Here is a 22,145-nt window from a genome sequence, read left to right as displayed (position 1 = left end):
TAGTTGTGTCAACAGTTTGTGTGAATAAATCAGTTTAGCTGTAAACTTAAGTGATTCACACATGCAATAAATACATTCATGCTTCTCTTTTTGTGCAACATACACTACGTTTGTCTAACAGACGACTGAAAGCTGGAATTTTGTTGGCTTTGTACCTTTGGCAGAAAGTTTGGTTACCATGGTGAACTTTTTCGATTGAAATCAGATTTTCATCATATGTGAATACTTCATAAAAGCCTCAGAGCAGATGACAAATAACAGCCATCCATGATCATTCAACCGATCTTTTCTTCAAGAAATGCTTTTCAGGTTTAATACAACTGAAGCATTTGATAGCTTTTGTGGCATAGAGTCAATGACCACAGAAAAATATTATAATTGTTACAGTATAAACACACATACAATAATCTTAAGAAATTGCATAAAGACACTTTTGCAAACACTATAATAATCTGGCCGAAAATCGAAGTCACATGATAAATCTACTTATTTATATACAATAAATCACATGATTAACCTATACAAGTATAAAGCGGTGGTCAAAAGTTTACAATCACCTTGCACAATCTGGAAAATTTCAATGCCTTGTGTTTCCTTCTTGAGCATCAGAGAATGTTTGTATCTTTGTAATAGTTGTGTATGAGTCCATCAGTTATCCTCAGTGTGTAAAGACATAATGTCAACATCATACGTTCACTGCTGAACAGAGGCCAGATATACAGAAGATGCTGGAAATGCATCGGTCAAGCGTTTCATGGCTCAGATCAAAGCTTAAACGGATTTGCCAAGTGAGAGATGTTCTTGGGGCTACATACTGCCTAACCATAACTTATCCCTAAAACCAAGGCAAAATGCTAGGTGAATTACAATGGTGTGGAAACACCTAGACCTGGCTGTAAACCTAAACTTCAAATGAACCGTAAACGAGTCCCTCAAATCTGATTGGTGGATTAAAATGTTCTCCCGGGGTCAAAAATAGCCAGATTTCCACTATCGAGCCAGAAGCAGGCGTGCTAGTAAGTTGCGTTTCCACAGTCACTTCCGGGCTTGATCGTGCCTCGCAGGGGCTTAAGGTTGTTCCACATTGCGGGGGACACGGGACAAAGTGAAACGGATCCCAGACGAACCCAGCTTTCATATCAAGCGCGATTTCACTCCGGTAAGCCAGGTGGCGCTGATGGACAATGCGGTCGCCGTTGTTTCAGTAAAATAAGAAATGCAGGCAGCTGGAATCATACAGACTGATGTAAAACGTTGTATAATCAGTTTACAAATTAACATGATTTGAGAAAATGTCAGTATTTTTTCATGTCTGTGTCATACTTTAACATAAAAATGTTCGGACTGGTTATGACTGTTGTGTTTATAGCACTACATAAGCATATTTTCAACAGATATTGATAATCTGGCATTACTTCAGAAAAGATTGATGTATGACGAAGTAATAACGCGCAGATCATAGACATTTATCTGTAATATTTCACTGCAAAGTTTAATGTTTTAAACTACAGGAAATATAGACCAGTTTGTGTTTTTGTTATACTGAACATCTATTTATTTTAAGCTAAAAATCACAATGTACATATTAATCATTTTAAAGATTTGTAGGTAATATTACAGTTTAAATTAAGGATTTAAACAAGCCTTAGTATTCATGAATATTATTAAAGCAACACTTTAGAACTTCTGCTCACAGGTTCCTCCATGTGGTTGATAAGTGCAATTGTCTGTTAGCAGTGCTGTATATAATGTCGCTGTATAAGATTCCCCGTGGGCAGCACAATACACGTGAATTTGTTTACTAAGCTGATGGAACCGGTGAATGCAGAAATGTAGTTTGGAAACCATATGGCACTCTTTAGCAGGCAGGGGATGGGCGGGGCTGTGTGTACTGACCCCAACACACAACTCACAGAGTGTGCTTATAGCTGCTATGAGGCTGCTCAGGTAGCAGCGACAGTAGAATTCATCCAGTTAAGAGTTGTCTACCACTGAAATAAAAGACTTTATTCTAAGGTCGTAAAACTACAAAGTGTTGCTTTAAATAAATATGTTACATCATGGTGTATATGTGCAAATATGATGAACACCAATCTCAAACAATGTGACATTTCTCTCCTAAAACAGTAATCTAGAACAAATAACTAATAATAAAAGTCAGTAAGAACACATTAGTAGTATAATATGTTCCTCTGTTCAGAGCCGGTGTCCTGATCTACTATGTGTTTATTGCTGGAGAGTTTGCAGTCCATTTTTCTCCTACATGTGATGTAAAGCTCAAATTTAATTGGAAGCTGTGAAAAAATTTGTTGTCATGGACGAAAAAAAATGCGATCTATCTGAAGAGTTTCATAGGAATTTATTGTTTTTGTTCTAGTACGTTATCGCGATGAACATTCGCACCGAATATTCACAGGCAGTGTGGAGACTCTTTTACTCAGGGCCAATTAGCCAGCGTTGTTTGGCTCGGCGAATACCTTGGGCCAAAGCGAGCTAGCTGGGACTTGAGGAGTGGTTAAGTTCAAAGACGGAGTTTAAGTCAGAGGAACTGCGGCAAGACGTGCGTCTCACTTTATAAAGATGCACAAATAACTGCATATTAAACTCAAAATGCAGAATTGCCAGCACTGATGTAAACGTACCTTTTTAAGACTTTGACGATTCAATAAAAATACTAATTCTTAATGGTCACATTCTTTCCCCCTCAGATTTTTGCATGCAACCTCCAAATGACGAGTTAGGCATCTATTAATCAGTTGCACGATTCTATAGGAAGAAACTATATCAGTTTTGTGCTGCACCCTCGTCATCTTTTGGAGATTTCGCCGTTTTGAGCTCTTGCGATACTTCGGTGTAGTCTGCGCAGTCGAACACACCTCTTGGCAGTTGGCATAGCATCGTTTAAAGTGAGTAACTTTATTTTACAGTATCAACACTTCAATTTCAGGGTTCAAAGACTGACATTACTCTTAAGAAAATATATTTTCCTCAAAATTAAATTAACTACCAATACATTAAATCCTTTAATATAGATTTGGAAATTCATAGAGTAGTGTATTAGTTAAAAGAATATATACAATATATTGAATAATAGATAAAGAATTGCCACTTTTCATATATTAAGAGATTCACTTAAATGATTAATAATGTAATATATTGTATTATATATTTTTGTTTTACAATAAAAGGACTTTTATCAATAATAATCAATAATAAATCTGTTTTAAAGGCAGTTTAACAAAGTGTAATAACCACTTTGCTTCGTTTTTATTTGCTTTTGCTTTTGCTTTTGTGCTCTATGTTCATTTGTATGCAAACAATGACTCTTTTACTTCTATGGCACAACATTGTATACAAGATATTTGTTCTGATGCATTTAACTTTAAAATGGACATATTTTTGTTACTGGGTAGAAGATTATGGAGGACTAAACCTGCAAAAATTATAAATGAATTAATGTATAAATAAATAAATATATAAACGAATAAATGTAATAATATGAAAATAAATAAAGGAATGAATGGTTTGATAAAACAAAATAATTCGTTTTAGCTATTATTGATCTTAGCTTTAACTTTTCTTTTCATTTTTTAAATTGATTTATTATTTTTTGTGTCCATTTTTAATTATTTTTAATTATTATTATTTTTTATTTTTAGATTATTTTATTTATCATTTCCTTTTATTTTTACATTTATTTATTTATACGTTTATTTATTTTTATATTTATTTATTATCGCATGTATTTATTTCCACTTTTATTTATTTATTCTTGTATTTATTCTTACTTTTCTGTGTCTTGTATGATAATTAGATGGGTTGGTCTTGCCTACTATTGGTTCAGCGTAGATTGAAGCGTTTGATCGATTACTCTTGACTTGTTTTGGACTAACGTCACGTCACTCACTGATCGTTTGCTTCGTGTATAACGTTTATGGCGTGCGCACAATTAGCTAGAGAGTTACAGCATTTAGCCAATGAAGTCGATAACCATGCATCAAATGACTATGTGTCATTCAGATTAGATGCACTTATTGAGGATTTATTACAGATTGACGGAGAGATAAATGACAAAGTTCTTCAAAATCTGTGCGAGTCAGGGGGTGCTAAGGTGGTGACCAAGTTCCGGTTACAGGTCCTCTGCCAAAGAGGTGCATGAACGACCTCAGCAGATTCGTCGATTCTGAAAGCACAAGACGACTTGATATTAAGATGTCTAATAAACACAGACTTTCTTGTTACATGATTTTGACATTCTTGTTAAGATTGCAAATTATTGGTATGATCGCCCGTAACGGCTGAAGCGAGGTGAAAAAATAAATAAAGCGATTTGACACGGGATTCGTACCCATACAATAAAGCGAGGCAGCGTGTCACTACGGTAACAATCACACTAAGCTATTTCGCAATGCTAGCTGCTGCGGATCTTTGCAATAATATCAAGATGTCACACAACAATATGCAGCTGGATGAATCAAGGGAATATGCCCGTTTTAACTTGTGACCTCTGTGTTATTTATCTCTTATGGAATGTAGTTTACGAGTACCGTTTAGTAACCACGTCTTTTTAGAAGGAATGGTTTCCATTTGATGGCCCCTGTAGTGAAAGAACGATGCTCATTACTACCGTGTTAACTTGTGACTTAAGTTCACTATGTCTCAATTCATTTACATTATGTTACATCATGTTACATTAAATCTTTACGCTTTTTCTAACCGAAAGGCTGCTTATAACTATCACTTTGACAAAGCGTTAGCTTGCGACTTCGGTTTACAAGCTCATCTGTGTAGTTAAACCTTATTACATTTTGTGCTTTATGATTTTCACCAGTTGAACTGTAACGCCACCATACCATAGCACCCTCTGACTCGCACAGACTTTGAATGTGCTGCAAAGAGGCTAACAACCGAGGGAGAACTTTGTCATTTATCTCGCCGTCAATCTGTAATAAATCATCAATAAATGCATCTAATCTGAATGACACATAGTCATTTGATGCATGGTTATCGACTTCATTGGCTAAATGCTGTAACTCTCTAGCTAATTGTGCGCCCGCCATAGTTACTTAACGTTATACACGAAGCAAACGATCAGTGAGTGACGTGACGTTAGTCCAAAACAAGTCAAGAGTAATCGATCGAACGCTTCAATCTACGCTGAACCAATAGTAGGCACGACCAACCCATCTAATTATCATACAAGACACAGAAAAGTAAGAATAAATTTAAGAATAAATAAATAAAAGTGGAAATAAATACATGCGATAATAAATAAATATAAAAATAAATAAACGTATAAATAAATAAATGTAAAAATAAAAGGAAATGATAAATAAAATAATCTAAAAATAAATAATAATAATAACAATAAATAATTAAAAAATGGACACAAAAAATAATAAATCAATTTAAAAAATGAAAAGAAAAGTTAAAGCTAAGATCAATAATAGCTAAAACGAATTATTTTGTTTTATCAAACCATTCATTCCTTTATTTATTTTCATATTATTACATTTATTCGTTTATATATTTATTTATTTATACATTTATTTATTTATAATTTTTGCAGGTTTAGTCCTCCATAGAAGATTCATAAATCAATCAGATGATGTTGTAATTTTAATTCTCGCAAAGATTTGTGTGATGTTTTGAGTATGCTTAAATCAATCAATAGTAATGCTTAAGAGATATTATCTATAATATTGCTTGAAATACATGTATTTGTACGTACAGGACTGTCAAGAACGGGAGGTGAGACATGGACAGAGGACCCAAGTGCAGACAGAGGGTAAGGGGTTAACACAAACTTTAATAAATAATAAACAAAACAAAAATCCACGTGGGGGTAAAACAACAAAGCACACGGGTATAAAACATGACATCAGGGACAAGGACTAACTACACCTAACCAGACTAAGACAACACTTGAATTAAATACAAAATAACAAAACTACACTGACAAGACAGGAACTCACCACATATGTGACCCTGGACAACAAAACCAGTCTTATGGGTCAATTTTTCGAAATTGAGATTTTTTTTAAAGCTGAATAAATAAACTTTCTATAGATATATGAGTTGTTAAAATAGGACAATATCTGGCTGAGATACAACCGTTTAAAACTCTGGAATCTGAGAGTGCAAAAAAATCAAAATATTGAGAAAATTGCCTTTGAAGTTGTTAATCAGGGGCACTGTGGCAGACCATCCACTCACAAAAATAAAGTTTGTATATATTTAAGGTAGGAAATTTACAAAATATCTTCATGGAACATGATCTTTACTTAATATCCTAATGATTTTTGGCATAAAAACTCGATAATTTTGACCCACACAATGTATTTTTGTTTTTTACTAAAAATGTTCCCGTGCTACTTAAGACTGGTTTTGTGATCCAGGGTCGTATTATGACACACACAATGAACCAGCACAGGACAGAGAACAAAGGGGTATTAAATAAGGGATCAAATCAAGAGGGGACAGGTATGGGGCATGAACTAATAACGAGCGCTAACGAGGAAACAAGAGGGCAGGAACAATGAGGAGACCTGGAGAGAGTATGGGGAGCCATAAGGTCCAAAATTACCTCCCTCCACATGAAGCAAGAGGTTCTGCCATGGCTCTGCCACACGATCAAGAAAAGCAAGACAAGATGGGGCAGAACCATGACACAGGACATGTTTTTGTGTGTTGTGCACACTGTTCCCCCTTAAAAAAAAGGGTGCATGACGCCCCTGCATTCTTTAATGATTGTCCGCTAGTCACCTTTATTTAAATGCAAATAAGGTCCTATTCTGTTTTCAGACAGTTATAGGTATTGAGCGCTTTTACTGATGAGCACATTATTTTAATAGCTGACAGTAACTTTTGTTTTTTTGTGACGTCCACCCATTTAAATCGTCTGCCAGACATTCTTTATTATGTGTATATTTTTACATCGTCAAAGATCTGATAATATAACAAACCATACAGTACATTGAAACAAAATACATGAGTAGAGCTGACTAATTTAGATTTTCTTTACAAATACTGTGTAGATCGTTTGCTAGTGTATTATGTAGCCTAGGTAAACACATCTGCTTAACAATTGCTTATTGATGTAATATTGTGCTGCATAAAACAACTGTGTGTCTGTCACAAAGCAAGGGTACACCGACACCTTATTTCAGATGATTTATTTCTAGCAATATCTTACAGGTATTGTTGGTGCATGAACTGTTGCAGAGCGCTTCTCGGCACGGATCGCGCTCTTCTATAATCCAAACCTCCGTCTTCTTATTTCACTTACTTAGTAAGTGTTTAGTGTTTGCTTGGTCAAAGACAAGACAGCAAAGTAATAAACAACGAGCTGCCTCGATTTTCTCTCTCATGTTTGTTTAGTAAAGATGCAATCCAGCTTCTCTCCTGTTTGACTAAAGGTTCTTTTTTTGTTGACGTTTGCTGCAAATAGGTGTGTTTAGGGCGGGTTTTTAGAGGAGTGCTGTCGTGCTGCTGGCCTGACAGTGGAGACGCCGTGTCTTGAATTTGGCCCTTGAGGCTACTGGCTTGGCCCGGATCGATGAAAGCCTTGGCTCGCACCGGCTCGATAGTGGAAAGCCGGCTAATGGTGTTGACTTAAGAACATCTCTCACTTATCTCAAAAGAAAAGAAAGAAAGCCCTAAAGAAACTTACACCCTACAGTATTAAGAATCAAGTGAATGTAAACGTTTGAACTCACTTTTTTTTGTAAATTCAGTTACTATATTATTTCGTGTTGTGGACATCTGTTATGTTATGTGAAATAACTTGTTAAGGGCAGTGCTAGATTAAATACAACAATTCATTTACGGTTAGAATTTCTTTTTTTCCTAAGGTGCATGTAAACTTTTGACCAACACCTTACACGCACGCACGCACGCACACACACAAACTGTATATTGTATCCCCTAACCCTGAAGATCATAGAAAACCTTTAGCATTTTTAGATTTTCAAAAATATAGTTCTGCACTATTTATCAAGCATAGCGTCAGTTCTGGCAGGTCACGTGAGTCAAGCTTGCATCAGCCGATCACATCAGGTGGAGCTAATCATTGTTAACCAATAGTCATACAATACAAACTAGACTGTCCTATTTAAATTGCATTTCTTTGATCAGCTGCTTAATCGTGCCGCACTCAAAACCCACCTCCATCCCCATCTCCACGATATCTGCTTGTATCTGTCAGATCATTTTAATTGAATCCTGTTGCGCATCAGGAACTGTTCTGGTTCTCCAGGTGCGGAGACATGTATGCAAGGCTGCGTGGACAGGTGGAGAGTTTGCCCCGAACAGTTTCATTCCACCAACCTTAAATATTGCTATCATTTAAATAGTTGACGACAGTGGTCCTGGCAGAAATAAGCTTTTTAGCCAGTGAGGACCTCAATTTTGGTCCCCACGATGACATGAGTCCCCATGAGTTAGTGTGTATATAGGTTTAGGTCCCCACTGGGATATAAAAACAAGGCCACACATACACACACACATCGTCAAAAGTTTACATACACCTTGCAGAATCTGGGAAAATGTAGATAATATACTGTATATACTGTATACTGCTAGTCAACGGTTTCGGGTCATTAAATAATAAGTTGTATGGATTCATATCCAAACGTTTTTAAGATCAGTGACCGTAGTGTTTGATTTGAGGATTGTAACCATCTCTAACTCTCATGTTGACTTTAAAGTAGCCCACTAACATATTGACTCAAAGACATTTAGTATGCATCATGACGATTATATGTGTATTTATATTATTTACCAAAATTATGCAGGCAGTGTTCAATTTTTCTTTCAGCTTTTCAAACTGGCCGTAAGATTAATAATACAATAACTCTACTATCATTAACCTTGAATCAAATCTAAGGGAAAAGCCTAAACATTGATGTTGTGTTACTTAATAAAAACAAAACAAAATGCAGACTGAGTAGCAGTTAAATGCAGTTGTCATGTTGAACACAGCTTTTGACACATGCTAAAGAAAGCCCAGTGGTCTATACCTTCATCCGCATCGTCGTTGGACATAATGGCCACGCATTTCTCCCAAACCATCTTAACGTCGGCCCTGTAGCGGTCACAAGCCCATAGAAACATGGGCAGGAGGATGGACTGAGCTATGGAGCACCAGAGGACACACAGGACCATCCAGCTGTAAGAGCGATCGAATTTCAGACTGGCAAAGCTCACCACCTGAATGAGACACAATGAAGCGCTGACATTAGTTACATGCGCCCGTTAAATGGACATGTTCAAAGTCAAATTAGGAGGCAAAACAGCAGGTTCCATTATAACACTTGAATGTCTCCTTTATATAGGATTTCGGGTATTGCCGACCTCAATCCCGAAAGTAAACATCTGGAACAGCAAACGAAGCTGGTTATCCGACCTCTGAGCTCAGGGCAGATCAATCAACCCCGACCTCAGCGAGACGCGTCATTTGACATCACAGACAAGAAGGCGACTAGCCCTTCGCAACCTTATGTGAACCGCAAACAAACTTTAAACTTTATTTACAACACGTAATAATATGTATGAACATGAACATTAATATATCCAGAAACTGTTTATGAACAAATTCTACGTTTGAATAGCTACCATATAACGATAACATGGACTGCTGTTACGTTCTCTCGGCGTTTCACAGTGACATCACGTGGAAAACATGCGAATGTGACGCGTGGTTGACTGGAACGTATTTACAAAACAATATTCGAAATCCGAGTTGTCTGGAACGCAACATGATTACCTCCTGAAGACGTACCCTGGAACGGACCATATTCGTTGCAACAACGTACCAAATAACGTTTCTGGGGCGTGACTAGCATGTCCCAACGACCAAACTGTCATGATTCTGCCGCATCATGTCATGTTTCTCATGGTCTAGTGGCAGGATCATGACAGAACCTCATGTTTTATGTGGAGAGAGGCATTATTGTCCGTATGGCCTTCCATACACTCTCTCCGGTCTCGTCTCTGTTCCCACCTCTTGTCTCCTCATTATTACTCATTAGTTATTTCATGCCCCGCAGCTGTTCCCTCTTGATTTGTTCCGTTACTTAGTGCCCTTGTGTCTTCTGTCTTGTGCTGGATCATTTGTGTTGTTTCCCCGGTCACTTGCCTTGTCCTGTATCGCCATGTAAGTCTAGTTTAGTTATTTTTAGTCATGTCTAGTGTGGTAATTGGTCTTGTCTAGTTTAGTGTAGTCAGTTTATGTTCCTGTGTTCCCTTCCTTTTCCTACCCTTGCTGTTTTGTTGTTTTACCCCCTTGTGGGTTTTTGTTTCATGTTTTGTACTTATTATTAAAACCTTTGTTAACCCCTTACCCGCTGTCTGCACTTGGGTCCTCTGTCCTTGTTTCCCGCACCACAATCATGACACAAACAGGCACTTTACCATTTTTATAATTTTATTTAAACACATTGTCCTTCACATGGAGGATTAAGTTAATTTGTCATTTAATCTGTGCAGTAAAGATTCAATTTTATGCATGATTTGAGCAATTTTCTATTTAAATATGTATTATACGAAGTATAACGATATTATTAAAACTTAACACAGCACTGTACATCAGCATCAGACATTTTATTTAGATACTGAAGTAAATTACATAAATAACCAAAGACTTCAACACAATATAATTAAATACAATTAAAGCAGATATTTATTGACAGAGATGAATAAACATTATCTTTAAGCTTAACATTATATTTTTGTCTTACCACATAAGTTTAGATTTTTTATTTGAAGCTTTGTGTACGGGGCACATGAGGCGGGCATGGGCATCGCCGCAAAAATTGCATGTGTGCAGGTATCGGCAGCGTTGCCTGGTGCACCTGCCTGCATTGAAATTCATGCATATGTCGTGTGCGTGGGAGCTGGCAGCATCAGGCGGGGGTGGTTTTGCTGGGCGATTCGGCAGGTGTGGGACGTAAGCTGTCGATCTGGCGTGGGGCAAGACCGGGCATTGAGGGATGGAAGGGGTGAATAGAATAGAATGCCTTTATTGTCACTGTATGCATGTACAATGAAATTAAAAAAGTCAACTCCATTTCAGTGTAGTCAAACATAGTCAAACATTGCAACAACAGTGTAAAGAATAAAGAATAACATATGCAGATAAGGCTCACAGTCTTGAGGAGTATGTACATTTTTAAATATAAATACGGTACTATATACAATGTTAAATATATGTAAAAATATTGCACACTATACAGTATATATATATATATATATTGCCCATTTTGATATGAAATATTGCACATTGTATGGTTTTACACAGAAGGTGAGGTTCTTAACAGTGTTTAATAGTGACTAAACAGAGTCCGGGGGTTGGGGTGATTGGACTAAAAGCAGTGCATGTGAGAGTTCAGGGTAGTCATTGCCTTTGGGATGAAGCTGTTTTTAAATCTATTTGTTCTGGTCTTAATGCACCTGTAGCGCCTACCTGAGGGCAACAGTTCGAACAGGTCAGAGCCAGGGTGGGAGCTGTCTTTGGTGATGATTTTAGCTCTGTTGAGGCAGCGGTAGGTGTAAATGTCCATCAGGAAGGGGAGAGGGCAGCCAATGATCTTCTGTGCTGCCTTTACAACTCTCTCGAGCCTCTCCTTGTCTGCAACGGTGCAGTTGCCGTACCATACTGTAATACAGTATGTCAGCAGGCTCTCGATGGATGAGCGATAGAAGGACAGCAGTAGATTAGAGTTTAGTTTATACTTCCTGAGGATTCTCAGGAAGTGTAACCGCTGCTGAGCCTTCTTGCAGACAGCCGTGATGTTCTCTGTCCAGGAGATGTCAGCGGAGATGAGAACGCTGAGAGACCTAAAGGTGTGGACCCTCTCCACACACTCGCCATTGATGTAAAGGGGGGCTGGGTCAGTGCTATGCTTCCTGAAGTCAACAATGATCTCTGTTGTTTTCTTGATGTTCAGAAGACTAGGGGGCATGCGGTGGTACTGTGGGTGACTGATCGACAGACTGCGCATGAGATGTTTTGGCACCCCAGGAAAACCCGGTTGTGCAACTCAGTGTCCAGAGCCCCCCAGTAAGGGCACTGGTTCCACTGAGCCACCCGGGTGGCGCATTTGGCGGAAAACATCTTGTGATACGTGTAAAAGTGGGCTCCCGCGTAAAAAAAAGCAAGCTGCGCGACTATGGTGAGATAGTCGCCGAGCTCGCACCTCCTGTGAGGGAAATCCGTGCAAATTACATCGGTGTATCGTAAAAAAGCAAGTGGGAAGGACAAAGTGCGAGAGTGACTATGTGATGCATTTTTAAGGGTAAAGGAGAGGGGATCTGGCGGTCTGCTGACGGGTTTGAGAGTGGCAATAGGAGTGAAAAAAGATCGATATCCGCACCTGCCAGAACCTGTATCCTGATGCGGCCCGAGAAAGGAGGCGGTTCCAGCGCTGGGGCATTGAGTGAGGGCGTGCTTGAGAGAGAGAGAGAGAGAGAGAGGAGAGAGGGAATGGTGGCCGCTGGAGCTGCTAGCGGTGGTAGCCTCACGCATGCAGCGGCTTCCAGGGAGTGGGCCAGAGGGAAGGAGAATGGGCCGTGGCTGGAGGGAAGTAGGCCGGGGGTCTGAGGGAGCCGGAGGCCAGGGCCTGAGTCGCTAGTGGAGGCAGCCTCACGCCAGTGGTTGACAGCGGCACCGCTGGCCATGGGGCTGGGTTGGGGAATGCAGAGGGGAAGGAGTGCATATAATCCGGGGCCTGCGGAGGAGACATGCTCACTCTGACAGGGCGGGCAATGGAGTTAGCGGCCGAGATGGCACAGTTTTGCGTTGGCGCTCACAGATTTAGAGTCCGGGGCACAGCCTTGACTCGCCGAAGGCCTGTGGTGATGACCTGATGAAGTCCAACCTCACCGCGCCGAGGTGGTGTATTGCCCGGGCCGGGTCATATGGAGAGCTGGGTGCTTGGCCCGGCTTGTCGGCGGCACTCGGCTGCAGGGAGGACCTCGGCAGAGGAACTCCGGAATGCAGTGAAGTATACTATAGTCCATATATCTCTGCTTTATTCAACCGCTGGCTGAAGTGGATGTCCTGGTTAGCGAGGGCCTGCCGTAGGCCTGCAACGGTCTACTTCATGATGGCTGGGATGGTGGGGAGAACTGAAGCATACGAGGACGCTGGAGAAGGATGTTGGCACTCGGCGCTTCGAAGCGCGGGTTGCAGAGCGGAGAGCCGGGCAGTCTCGCGACTGAGCCGTGGGCTCGGTTTCTGCGTCCAGACCGGGGCTGCAGCGCTGGGAGGGTGCTGAAAGATCCTTGGCAGTGGGGGTGTCGTTACCAACGGGGGTCAGGTTTTCTGACATGCTGAAGACTTGTAGAGATAATGCAGGTAAGACAGCTTGTCTTTTTATGGGAAAGCTCGCTTGAGCTGATGCAGTAATTGCTGATCCCGAACTTTGTTAATTAAACATCATTAAAATAAATTGAATTTATGCAATTTACGCGGGTGATCCCCGCGTAAAAAACAGAAATAGAAATCTGTATTTATACAGAAAAATCACATCCCTGTTATTTGTCGAAATGAAACGTTGATTAATATCGACCAAAGACAATGCAGGGAGGCCAGCGGAGGAGGGCGAAGAAGCGCCGCAGTCAGAGGGGCCATCGTCCTCAGGTACCAAAAGAGGCACATCCATCAGCACTCGAATCAGTTTGATAAAATTCGACCATCTATAGTAATAGTTCATAGTTTATATATAACAGCAAGTAAAGTAATGAGTAAATAACTATAAAATAATATTATGTTAGACTGTGCTCTTTTGAGTTGTCATTATGCACATTTGGGTAGAACAGGTGCATGTGCGCAGTTGCGTGCAACGTAGTAACTTCACTCAACAAGTATCTGCATTGTTTATCTACGATCGATCTCAGCTTTTAACAATTAGAGTGACGACGGACGATTTTGAAAATGATTTTAAGAGATTTGGCTTTCTCCCACTTCTTGGGGAATATACCTGGGCATCTGTGCCGTTTTTCTACCGGTGCTCGGTCTCGGAGACGACGAGGGAGGAAACGAGGAAGGTGAAGTGGCCTGATCGTAAAACTTAAGCGGACCTTGGGCGGTAGTGAACTACGAGCCATTCTCCGCCCGTGTGATGTCACCGAGAACAGTTGAATAATCAATCGATGGCGCATGCATGGCTGGATTTACCCGGTTCTGCCTGACAGTTCGGTCTCTGTTAGGCGGACAGGCTGGCCCCGCGTGTGCACGAGAGGCATCGACTCACGGAATCTTCGACCTCTTCATTGTGAGTGGCTCCGTATGAGAGAGGATAGCACGATGCGGATGGTGTTGCTTAATGCATGTTCTGTTGGAAACAAACCTTTTATCTTGAATGCTTTTATCACAAACAACAAGTTGGATTGTCTCTTCCTGTCTGAAACCTGGCTAAAGGTAGGAGACCTGTCTCCGATGACGGAATTGCTACCACAGGGCTACTCATATTTTAACTCGCCTAGGTTAACTGGGCGAGGTGGAGGCTTGCTGTCTATTTTTAAAAAGGACATATTTTGTCAGAAATTATCGCCTGAACTCTATAACAGTTTTGAGCTGATTACTTTTTATATTACACTGACCAAGCCTGCGCTGGTTGCACTTGTATATCGCCCTCCTAAGCCAAACAAGGACTTTATAAATGAATTCACTGACTTTATGAGTAAATTGGCCACACAATATGAACGTTTTTTAATTTTAGGTTATTTAGGTTACAATCTGGTTTTAAGTCTGGTCATAGTACAGAGACAGCGTTGATTAAAGTGCTAAATGACATCTATTTATCAACAGACAATGGTAAAAGTGTTATTTTGGTTTTGCTTGATCTTAGTGCGGCATTTGACATGGTGGATCATAGGATTCTAATTGAGCGTCTTGAACATTGGGGCGGCTTAAAAGGCAATGTGTTTAAATGGTTTGAATCCTATCTTACCGAAAGGTCTTTTACAGTGAGAGTTGGGAACTGTAATTCTTCAAGATTGCATCTGCCCTAGGGAATTCCGCAAGGGTCAATTTTGGCGCCGTTGTTGTTTTCGCTCTATATACTACCATTGGGGGATATTTTTCGAAAACACAAAGTATCATTCCATTGTTATGCTGATGATACTCAGATGTCTCTACCTGTGAAAGAGTCAAGCACAGATTCTATAAAGGTAATAGTAGATTGTTTACAGGAGTTTAAGGCCTGGATGGCCGCTAATCTTTTGATTCTCAATGAAAATAAAACTGAGGTTATTGTCTTTGGCCCTAAGAATCAATAGGTGATTCAATGTTTAAGTTCAACGCATCTGGGAGGTTTTATGAAACCCCATGTGAAAGATCTGGGCTTCGTCTTGGCAAATGAATTAAAGATGGACAAGCAAATTAACAGTAGTAGTAGTAGTTCAACACCTCCTGTGTGTTTCTAGGACAAAATACAAACACAGGGGAGATAGAGCCTATTCACAAGCAGTTCCAAAACTGAGGAATGACCTCCCTCTCATTATTAGATTTGTCAACTCATTGCCAGTCTTCAAAGCTATGTTAAAAGCACATCTTTTAAAAACAAATGAGGAGTTGTTGTGATGCAGGTTTAGCTCATTTAAATTGTGCCCATGCTGTTATGTGTTTTGTTGGTGTCTATTTGTGTTTGTGTATGTAATTTTATTGAGATGTTGTGAAGCACTTTGGGCAACCTGGTGTTGTATTAAACTGTGCTATATAAACAAACAAACAAACAAACAAACAAACGAACAAACCTCCGAGGATAGTGGGGGTCTCGAGTCACTGGCACTGTTATTTTGGGGGTCGCGGGCTGAAAAGTTTGGGAACCCCTGTGCTAAATGACTAAATGTGCAAACTGTGTATACAAAATAGTTTGTTTCAATTGAATTATTTCTGGTGGCTTACGGAGACAAAAACATAAACATTTTGTCTGTGTCCAATTAAATATGGACATCACTGTTTAAGGATCCTAATGGTGGGCCGCCGTGGATCAAAAATGCCAGGGCTGGTTTTTCCAGTTCCAGCCCTGTTTATAAATGACAGCAATGAGGTGGTTTTGCTCAAAAATATAATTTATACATATATTATAAATCATTGATTTGTGGAGCATCACTTCAACAGCTTTATAATGGGAACTACAACAGGGGATTAAAATGAGTCTGCTTCTGCATCTAGGAATAATACAGTAAGAGTATTTTCTCTCATTTCTACATCCCAGCAGTGCTTTTATTCAACTCTAGTCCTACATGTAAACATGTCTATGTAGTCTACACTTGTCAGTGCTCTCTCATTTGTAAGTCACTTTGGAAAAAAGCATCTGCGTTAAATTCTCAAAATTATCTGTTTTCTTTTATCTGTTTTCATTAGGATATTAACTAAAGATCATGTTCCATGAAGATATTTAGTAAATTTACTACCGTAAATTTTTGTGAGTGGATGAAAACAAAAATGGCCTGAATTATGCTTGCAAACTTCACTCGCTGCTGCCCGCTCTTTGGGAATTACCCACTCAAGTTTGGTATATACGTAAAGCTTAGAATTTCTGCTTTCAGGTTCATCTACTCAACACCACTACTTTTAAATAGTTGTATTTCGGCCAAATGTTGTCCAAACCATACATCAATGGGAAGCTTATTTGTGACCCTGGACTGGTACCCTGCTCTTAAGTAGCATGGGAATATTTATGGCAAAAACATTGTACTGGTCAAAAGAACTGAAAATGGCTAACATTTTTACAAATATCTTTCATTGTGTTTAACAGAACAAATACATTTATATAGGTTTGAAACAACCTGAGGGTGTGTAAATGATGACAGAATTTTCATTTTTGAGTGAACTAGCCCTTTAAGACTGGTTTTGTTGTCCAGGGTCACATTTATTCAGCTTTCAGATGATGTATAAATCTCAATTTCCAAGAATTGACCCTTATGACAGGTTTTGTGGTCCAAGGACACAAATTAGAAATACAGACTCTAGTGTGAAAGTCAACTTTAGCACAGTTGCCTGAGACATTGTAGAGATCTCTTCTGAACTCTAGACAGACTCATTGTTGATTACCTTGAGTGGTTTCTCAGGAGAAGAAACGTCCAGTTTTTGATACTGAAGAATCATGTCAGAATCATCATATGCTTTAAAAAGAAAAGAAAGACTCACCAATATCGGAAATCCAGTTAGAAAGTCGTATATAAAGACAATTCCACTGATCAGATAGGTGATCTGCAGCGATGTCTTGATGGGTTCCGAGCCATCAATGGACGAGCGTCTCTTTCCCTGGGCGTCCTCCACTACGATAGTGGGCACGTTGAATTTGTTTTTGTTCGCGTTTTGGCCCATCTGGAAAGAGAAGGTGTGGAAAAGGGCGATGCCGATGCAGATGACGCCCATCGCTACGCTGCCGCTGATCAGCAACAGAAAGCAGACGCCGAAGCCCAAGCCGATCTCAGTGACGATGAAGCGACAGTTGTCGTGGGTGTAGAAGCGTTCTGTGGTATCGTGCCAGCCCACGGCCGGCAGCGTGGACAGGATGAAGGAGACCATCCAGATGCCCATGACCGTATGGACTGCCTGCTTCTTGGTGTTACTCAACCTGGCAGAAGATACAGAAGATTCAACATTACAATTCTGAGAAGTCAAACGGCTGAGGAGGATTATAGCTTTTTTCTTCTTTTTATTGTCATCAGCATGCTGCTGTGTGGTTGCTACGCTGTTCTAGGTGGTTGTTTACTGGTCAAAGTCAAAAGAGTCCACCTGAAGACCCTTGCCTCAACAAGCCATGCCAATTGAGGTTGCATTCATTCCCAAAGCACAAAATGACAAAATAATACTTAAATACTCGGGGTTACAAGTTAAAAAAAACCTTATAGTGATATTTGCCTTTCCAAGCATCTTTCAAGTGCAGTCAAGTTTTCTTTCACAGTGCTTTTTAAAAGCGTCTACTTTGAATTAATGAATCAATGTAAATGTAATTTAATTCAATCTGAATTGTATCAAAACAGCTGTACAAGAGAAAATGTGTTAAAAAATGATAAATAGAAAAACACATAGAATAAATAACTTACAACCTTAAAAGTGATCAAATCAAATACATACACATACATTCAAGTCTGTCTCTGGTTCTGTGCCCTATACACTTACACCCCTGTGATCCGTGAATGAGCGGCGCTTGGTGGCCCCTACACAGAGTGCAAGAAATCACTTTACCGCTTATTCTCCTCCACTACTCCATATTAGGGGAATAATCTTCCAAATTGAATCTGGTCTGCCACATCTCTCACACCCTTCAAGAAGCAACTAAAGACCTGTATTTTCCATGAATACATGACAGGAACATGCTTAATGCTCTTCTTGGTATAAAAAATGAACACTAATCCTCCTCTCTCCCCACAGGTACCACCAAGCACTTTGTGAATCCTGATAACTTGTGATAGCACCTCTTGTATTATTGTTGCCTCCTGCATAAGCTACGCTCACTCTCTCCCTCACGCTTATCCTCTTTGGTTTCATCTGCTCTCCCTTCCCCTAAGCAGCTCTCATTACTGAGTGCTAAGAGTGCTGCCTACTGAGTACTGCTCCACTCTTACATCCTGCTTAGACAGCTTATGCCCGTGCCCGTGCGACCTCCTCTTTATAAACGTGCGTGCGCCACTTCCCAAGCAAACTTGACGGGAGAATCGGGAGATTCTGGAGACAAGGGGCGACACAAATGGTGAGTTTGAACTCAAATTAGATTGTAGAAAGTAAGTGTGATAAAAACGATTATAAGCATTAATGCCTCACACACATTTAATTTCACCTCACATCCGTTAAATATTCACATGGTCACGGAGATTAAATCTGCAGTTATTTGCGCTTGTATTGAGCGATAATTGTTTCATGCACCTTGTAAAGTCCAACTCGAATCTTAAATAAAAATTCCATCTAAATATTTAATCAGCGCTGTCTCACCATCACACTATGAGCGCATGAGGAGGAGATGGCCCGATCGGCAAATACGATAACTGCAGGACACTACAGTGCACATAAGCTCTCGCACAATCGTTTCTCTTTATGTCCTTGTTATCAGTCCTAACGTCTCGGTTACGTTTGTAACCTCGGTTCCCTGATGGAGGGAACGAGACGTTGTGTCGAACCGACAGATGGGGTTCGTCCTTGAGAACCAATCGCTTCTGACTTCTCTAGAAAAGGCCAAAGAAAATTGGCAAATGAAATTTGCGTGCCGGACTCCGCCCCCGGATATCCGGGTATAAAAGGGAGACGGCATGCCTTATTCATTCACCTTAGTTCTGAGGAGCCTGAGACCTCTCACGACTGCTGCAGTGGACAGCACGTGTTGTGGCAAGAGGACACAACATCTCGTTCCCTCCATCAGGGAACCGAGGTTACAAACGTAACCGAGAGATGGGGTTCCAATGGAAAACGCCATAACACGGTGCCCTGTCACAATCTCAACGAAGCGACGGTGACAGGCCTGGGCGTGTCAGCCGTGAACGCTACCGCGAAATTGTAACCTACCAGTGGGTAAGTAGGGGGTCCCAGAGCTTTCTTGAAAGATGGGAAGGCCCCTACCTTCGGCCTCACAGGCGGCAGCCTTGTTTCTCTAACAGCGAGAAGCCGCCCGGAACCGTAAGGCACTGGGTAAGCGCTACTTCCTCAAGTGGGGGATGCGCTACAGAGACCACTTCCTACCGCAGGGAGGAGAATAGTGGAGATACCAACATGGTCTCACCGATAGGGAAGAACTCATGGGAAGAAAGTGCGGACTGAAGGAGTTAACCGCGAGGTGGAGGTCCACCTAAGGAGGTCATGGGTTACCAAGGTGGGAACCAGCATGAGGATACATCAGACGGAACCGCCCTGCTGGGGGGTTGCAACGTCTGGTAGCACTAGGTCCGGATAGAGCTATGTTGCGAATAACTCAGGTGATACCCGGCCTAAGGGGCAGGGCTGCTCTGCCCAGCCCGCCCACAGGAGGTGCTTACTAGTGATGGATGGAGTGCCTGTTCTTCACCCAGTGGGGGAAGAAGGGAGGCTAGTTAGTACGCTGACCCCCTTAGGAGAAAGGAACTCAAACACTTCTGGAACTGCCAAGAGGCCCAGGGGAAGTCGCTGCAGGAAGGGACAGTCCACTGCACCACGTCGTAAGATTCCAGCAGTAATTCGGCGTAGAGATTGAAGTCTCAAAGTCGATCAGTGTGAAGGCTCCGAAGAAAAAAAGGTGAATGAATGCAGCACGCCGTCTCCCTTTTATACCCGGATATCCGGGGGCGGAGTCCGGCATGCAAATTTCATTCGCCAATTTCATTGGCCTTTTCTAAAAAAGTCGGAAGCGATAGGTTCTCAAGGACGAACCCCATCTGTCGGCTCGACACAACGTCGAGAGACCGACAGAAAGGGAACTAAAGATTAACATTGCCTCATGTGATTATTACAAATAATATTTCATGTTATCAGATATAGGGAATAATAAATGTTTAATCCAATATAAGGGTGTGTTCGGACCTATGAATGAGATGTGTGAGTATCTGAGCTTACAAGCGCGCGCAGATGTAAATAATTTCATTTATATGTGTGCTCAAATACCCACACTTGTGCGGCCGACTTCTCAGGCCGTCACAGTGAATATTCAGCATATGGTATACTGTATATTTGTTTAACTCTTGTTCAAAATGGTAATTTTCTGAACCACTAGCTGACAACACAACAAGCTTCTCCATACAGCCGTTACAAACTGCATGCACCACATATAGAACAAGTGGATAAAACTAAAAGAAATATCCGCTGGAGCACAGGTAAAAGGAGAAGAAAACTATCCGACGCGTCTCCAAACAGCAAAGAGCTGAAATAATGCTCTGAATAAACCGACTGTTGACAGCTTCCAGCAGTGTACATTCAATCTGTGCAGAACAACAATCTGTGGATCAACAAGCTGTGATCATTTCATATAACATATTTGAAATGAAATGTGTATGATCTACACATGACTGACAAAATTCACTAAGCAACAACAACCAGTGCTGTGGACCGTAATTCCCTGAAACCCTTCGAATGATCCTAAACATTTGTGTGGAGAAGAATTGTTAAATGCTCTGGTTCCAAAACCTACCAACAGCACAGAGAAAATGTTGAATAAACAAAAATGATATGCCAAAAGAAGTGAAACTTCTATCTCAACTATCATTGAAGCATTATGTAAATATGCAGTTTATTTTGGCCACAGAATAAAACCGAGCCTTCCACATACCTGTAGTTGACAGGCCAACGGACCATCCACATGCGGTGGTAGGACAGGGACGTGACGGAGAAGCATGTGACCAGGGTAAGGGTGTAGAAGGTGGAGACGAAGACCTTGCAGAGTCCTTCGTTCCACTCGTAACTGGAATGTTGGCGGCGTAGCTGAATGACACAGTACATGGTCACGGGGATGCCCATGTTGAGGATGTGCGTGCCTGCCAGCGTGCAGATGAGGAATTCCAGCGGCTTCCACTTCTTCTGCTTGGCGCTGACGCTCAGGATGCCCCAGGCATTGGCCAGGATGGACACTCCTGAGCAGACCAGCCAGGCCAGTGCATTCGTGCTGATGACCTCATCGTTCATGGTGGAGAGCTGGTGGGGAGTGGGATGGCGAGCGGCGCAGGAGCGGCGGCGGAGGTGGCGGGCGGGAGCAGGTGCCGGGCCCGAGTGCTCATTCCTACGGGTGTGGGCAGTCCTTCCTCTGGATGTGCTGAGAGGACGGGCCGGAGGGCATAGCTGGAAGAGCACATGCACTGCGAGCTGATCCAGTGCCGTAAGAAGCCTGCTGATGAAAGGACAAGAAGGTATTTGACACAATGCGAGACGAGTGGCTAGATTATTAATACTGACGAATGATTTGGGTATTTGCATTGTTGTGGAGGCATAGAGGTTTTTTACATGTCAAGTTATGATATCCAGAGAAATCAAGTTACAGTCAGGACACCATTTGTCCAGAATACTCCAATTCCAATGCTCACGTTGATTGTTTTGTTTGTTTATCGAAACCAACATTCAATAAAGACTAGCATTAACCAGTAACAGCGTCTGTGAGCCATTAAAAAAACAAAGGTTTTTCAAAGGGTTTATTTTTACATAATATTTGCTGAACATGAGGATTCACACATAGATG

General features: G+C 41.0%; 1 protein-coding gene across 3 annotated transcripts in view; it reads right to left on the bottom strand.

Moving 5' to 3' along the window:
• The window catches only part of LOC130558936 (probable G-protein coupled receptor 153), a 30,240-nt gene extending 8,444 nt beyond the window's left edge, over nt 1–21,796 (bottom strand). For 2 of the 3 annotated variants that reach the window (XM_057341675.1, XM_057341676.1), the window contains exons 1-3: nt 21,246–21,705; nt 17,159–17,591; nt 9,021–9,210 (exon numbers count right to left, since the gene is read on the bottom strand). In XM_057341675.1, coding sequence (XP_057197658.1) covers nt 9,021–9,210; nt 17,159–17,591; nt 21,246–21,598 — 976 coding nt within the window. In that variant the 5' untranslated portion in view covers nt 21,599–21,705. Of the gene's footprint in view, nt 1–9,020; nt 9,211–17,158; nt 17,592–21,245 lie in introns of all 3 variants that reach the window. The other variant, XM_057341678.1, reaches the window with a different exon arrangement.
• Nucleotides 21,797–22,145: the final 349 nt, after the last annotated feature.

Source organism: Triplophysa rosa, linkage group LG9 (genome assembly GCF_024868665.1).
Source record: "Triplophysa rosa linkage group LG9, Trosa_1v2, whole genome shotgun sequence".
Taxonomy (NCBI): domain Eukaryota; kingdom Metazoa; phylum Chordata; class Actinopteri; order Cypriniformes; family Nemacheilidae; genus Triplophysa; species Triplophysa rosa.
This window is presented reverse-complemented; position numbering and strand designations above follow the sequence as displayed.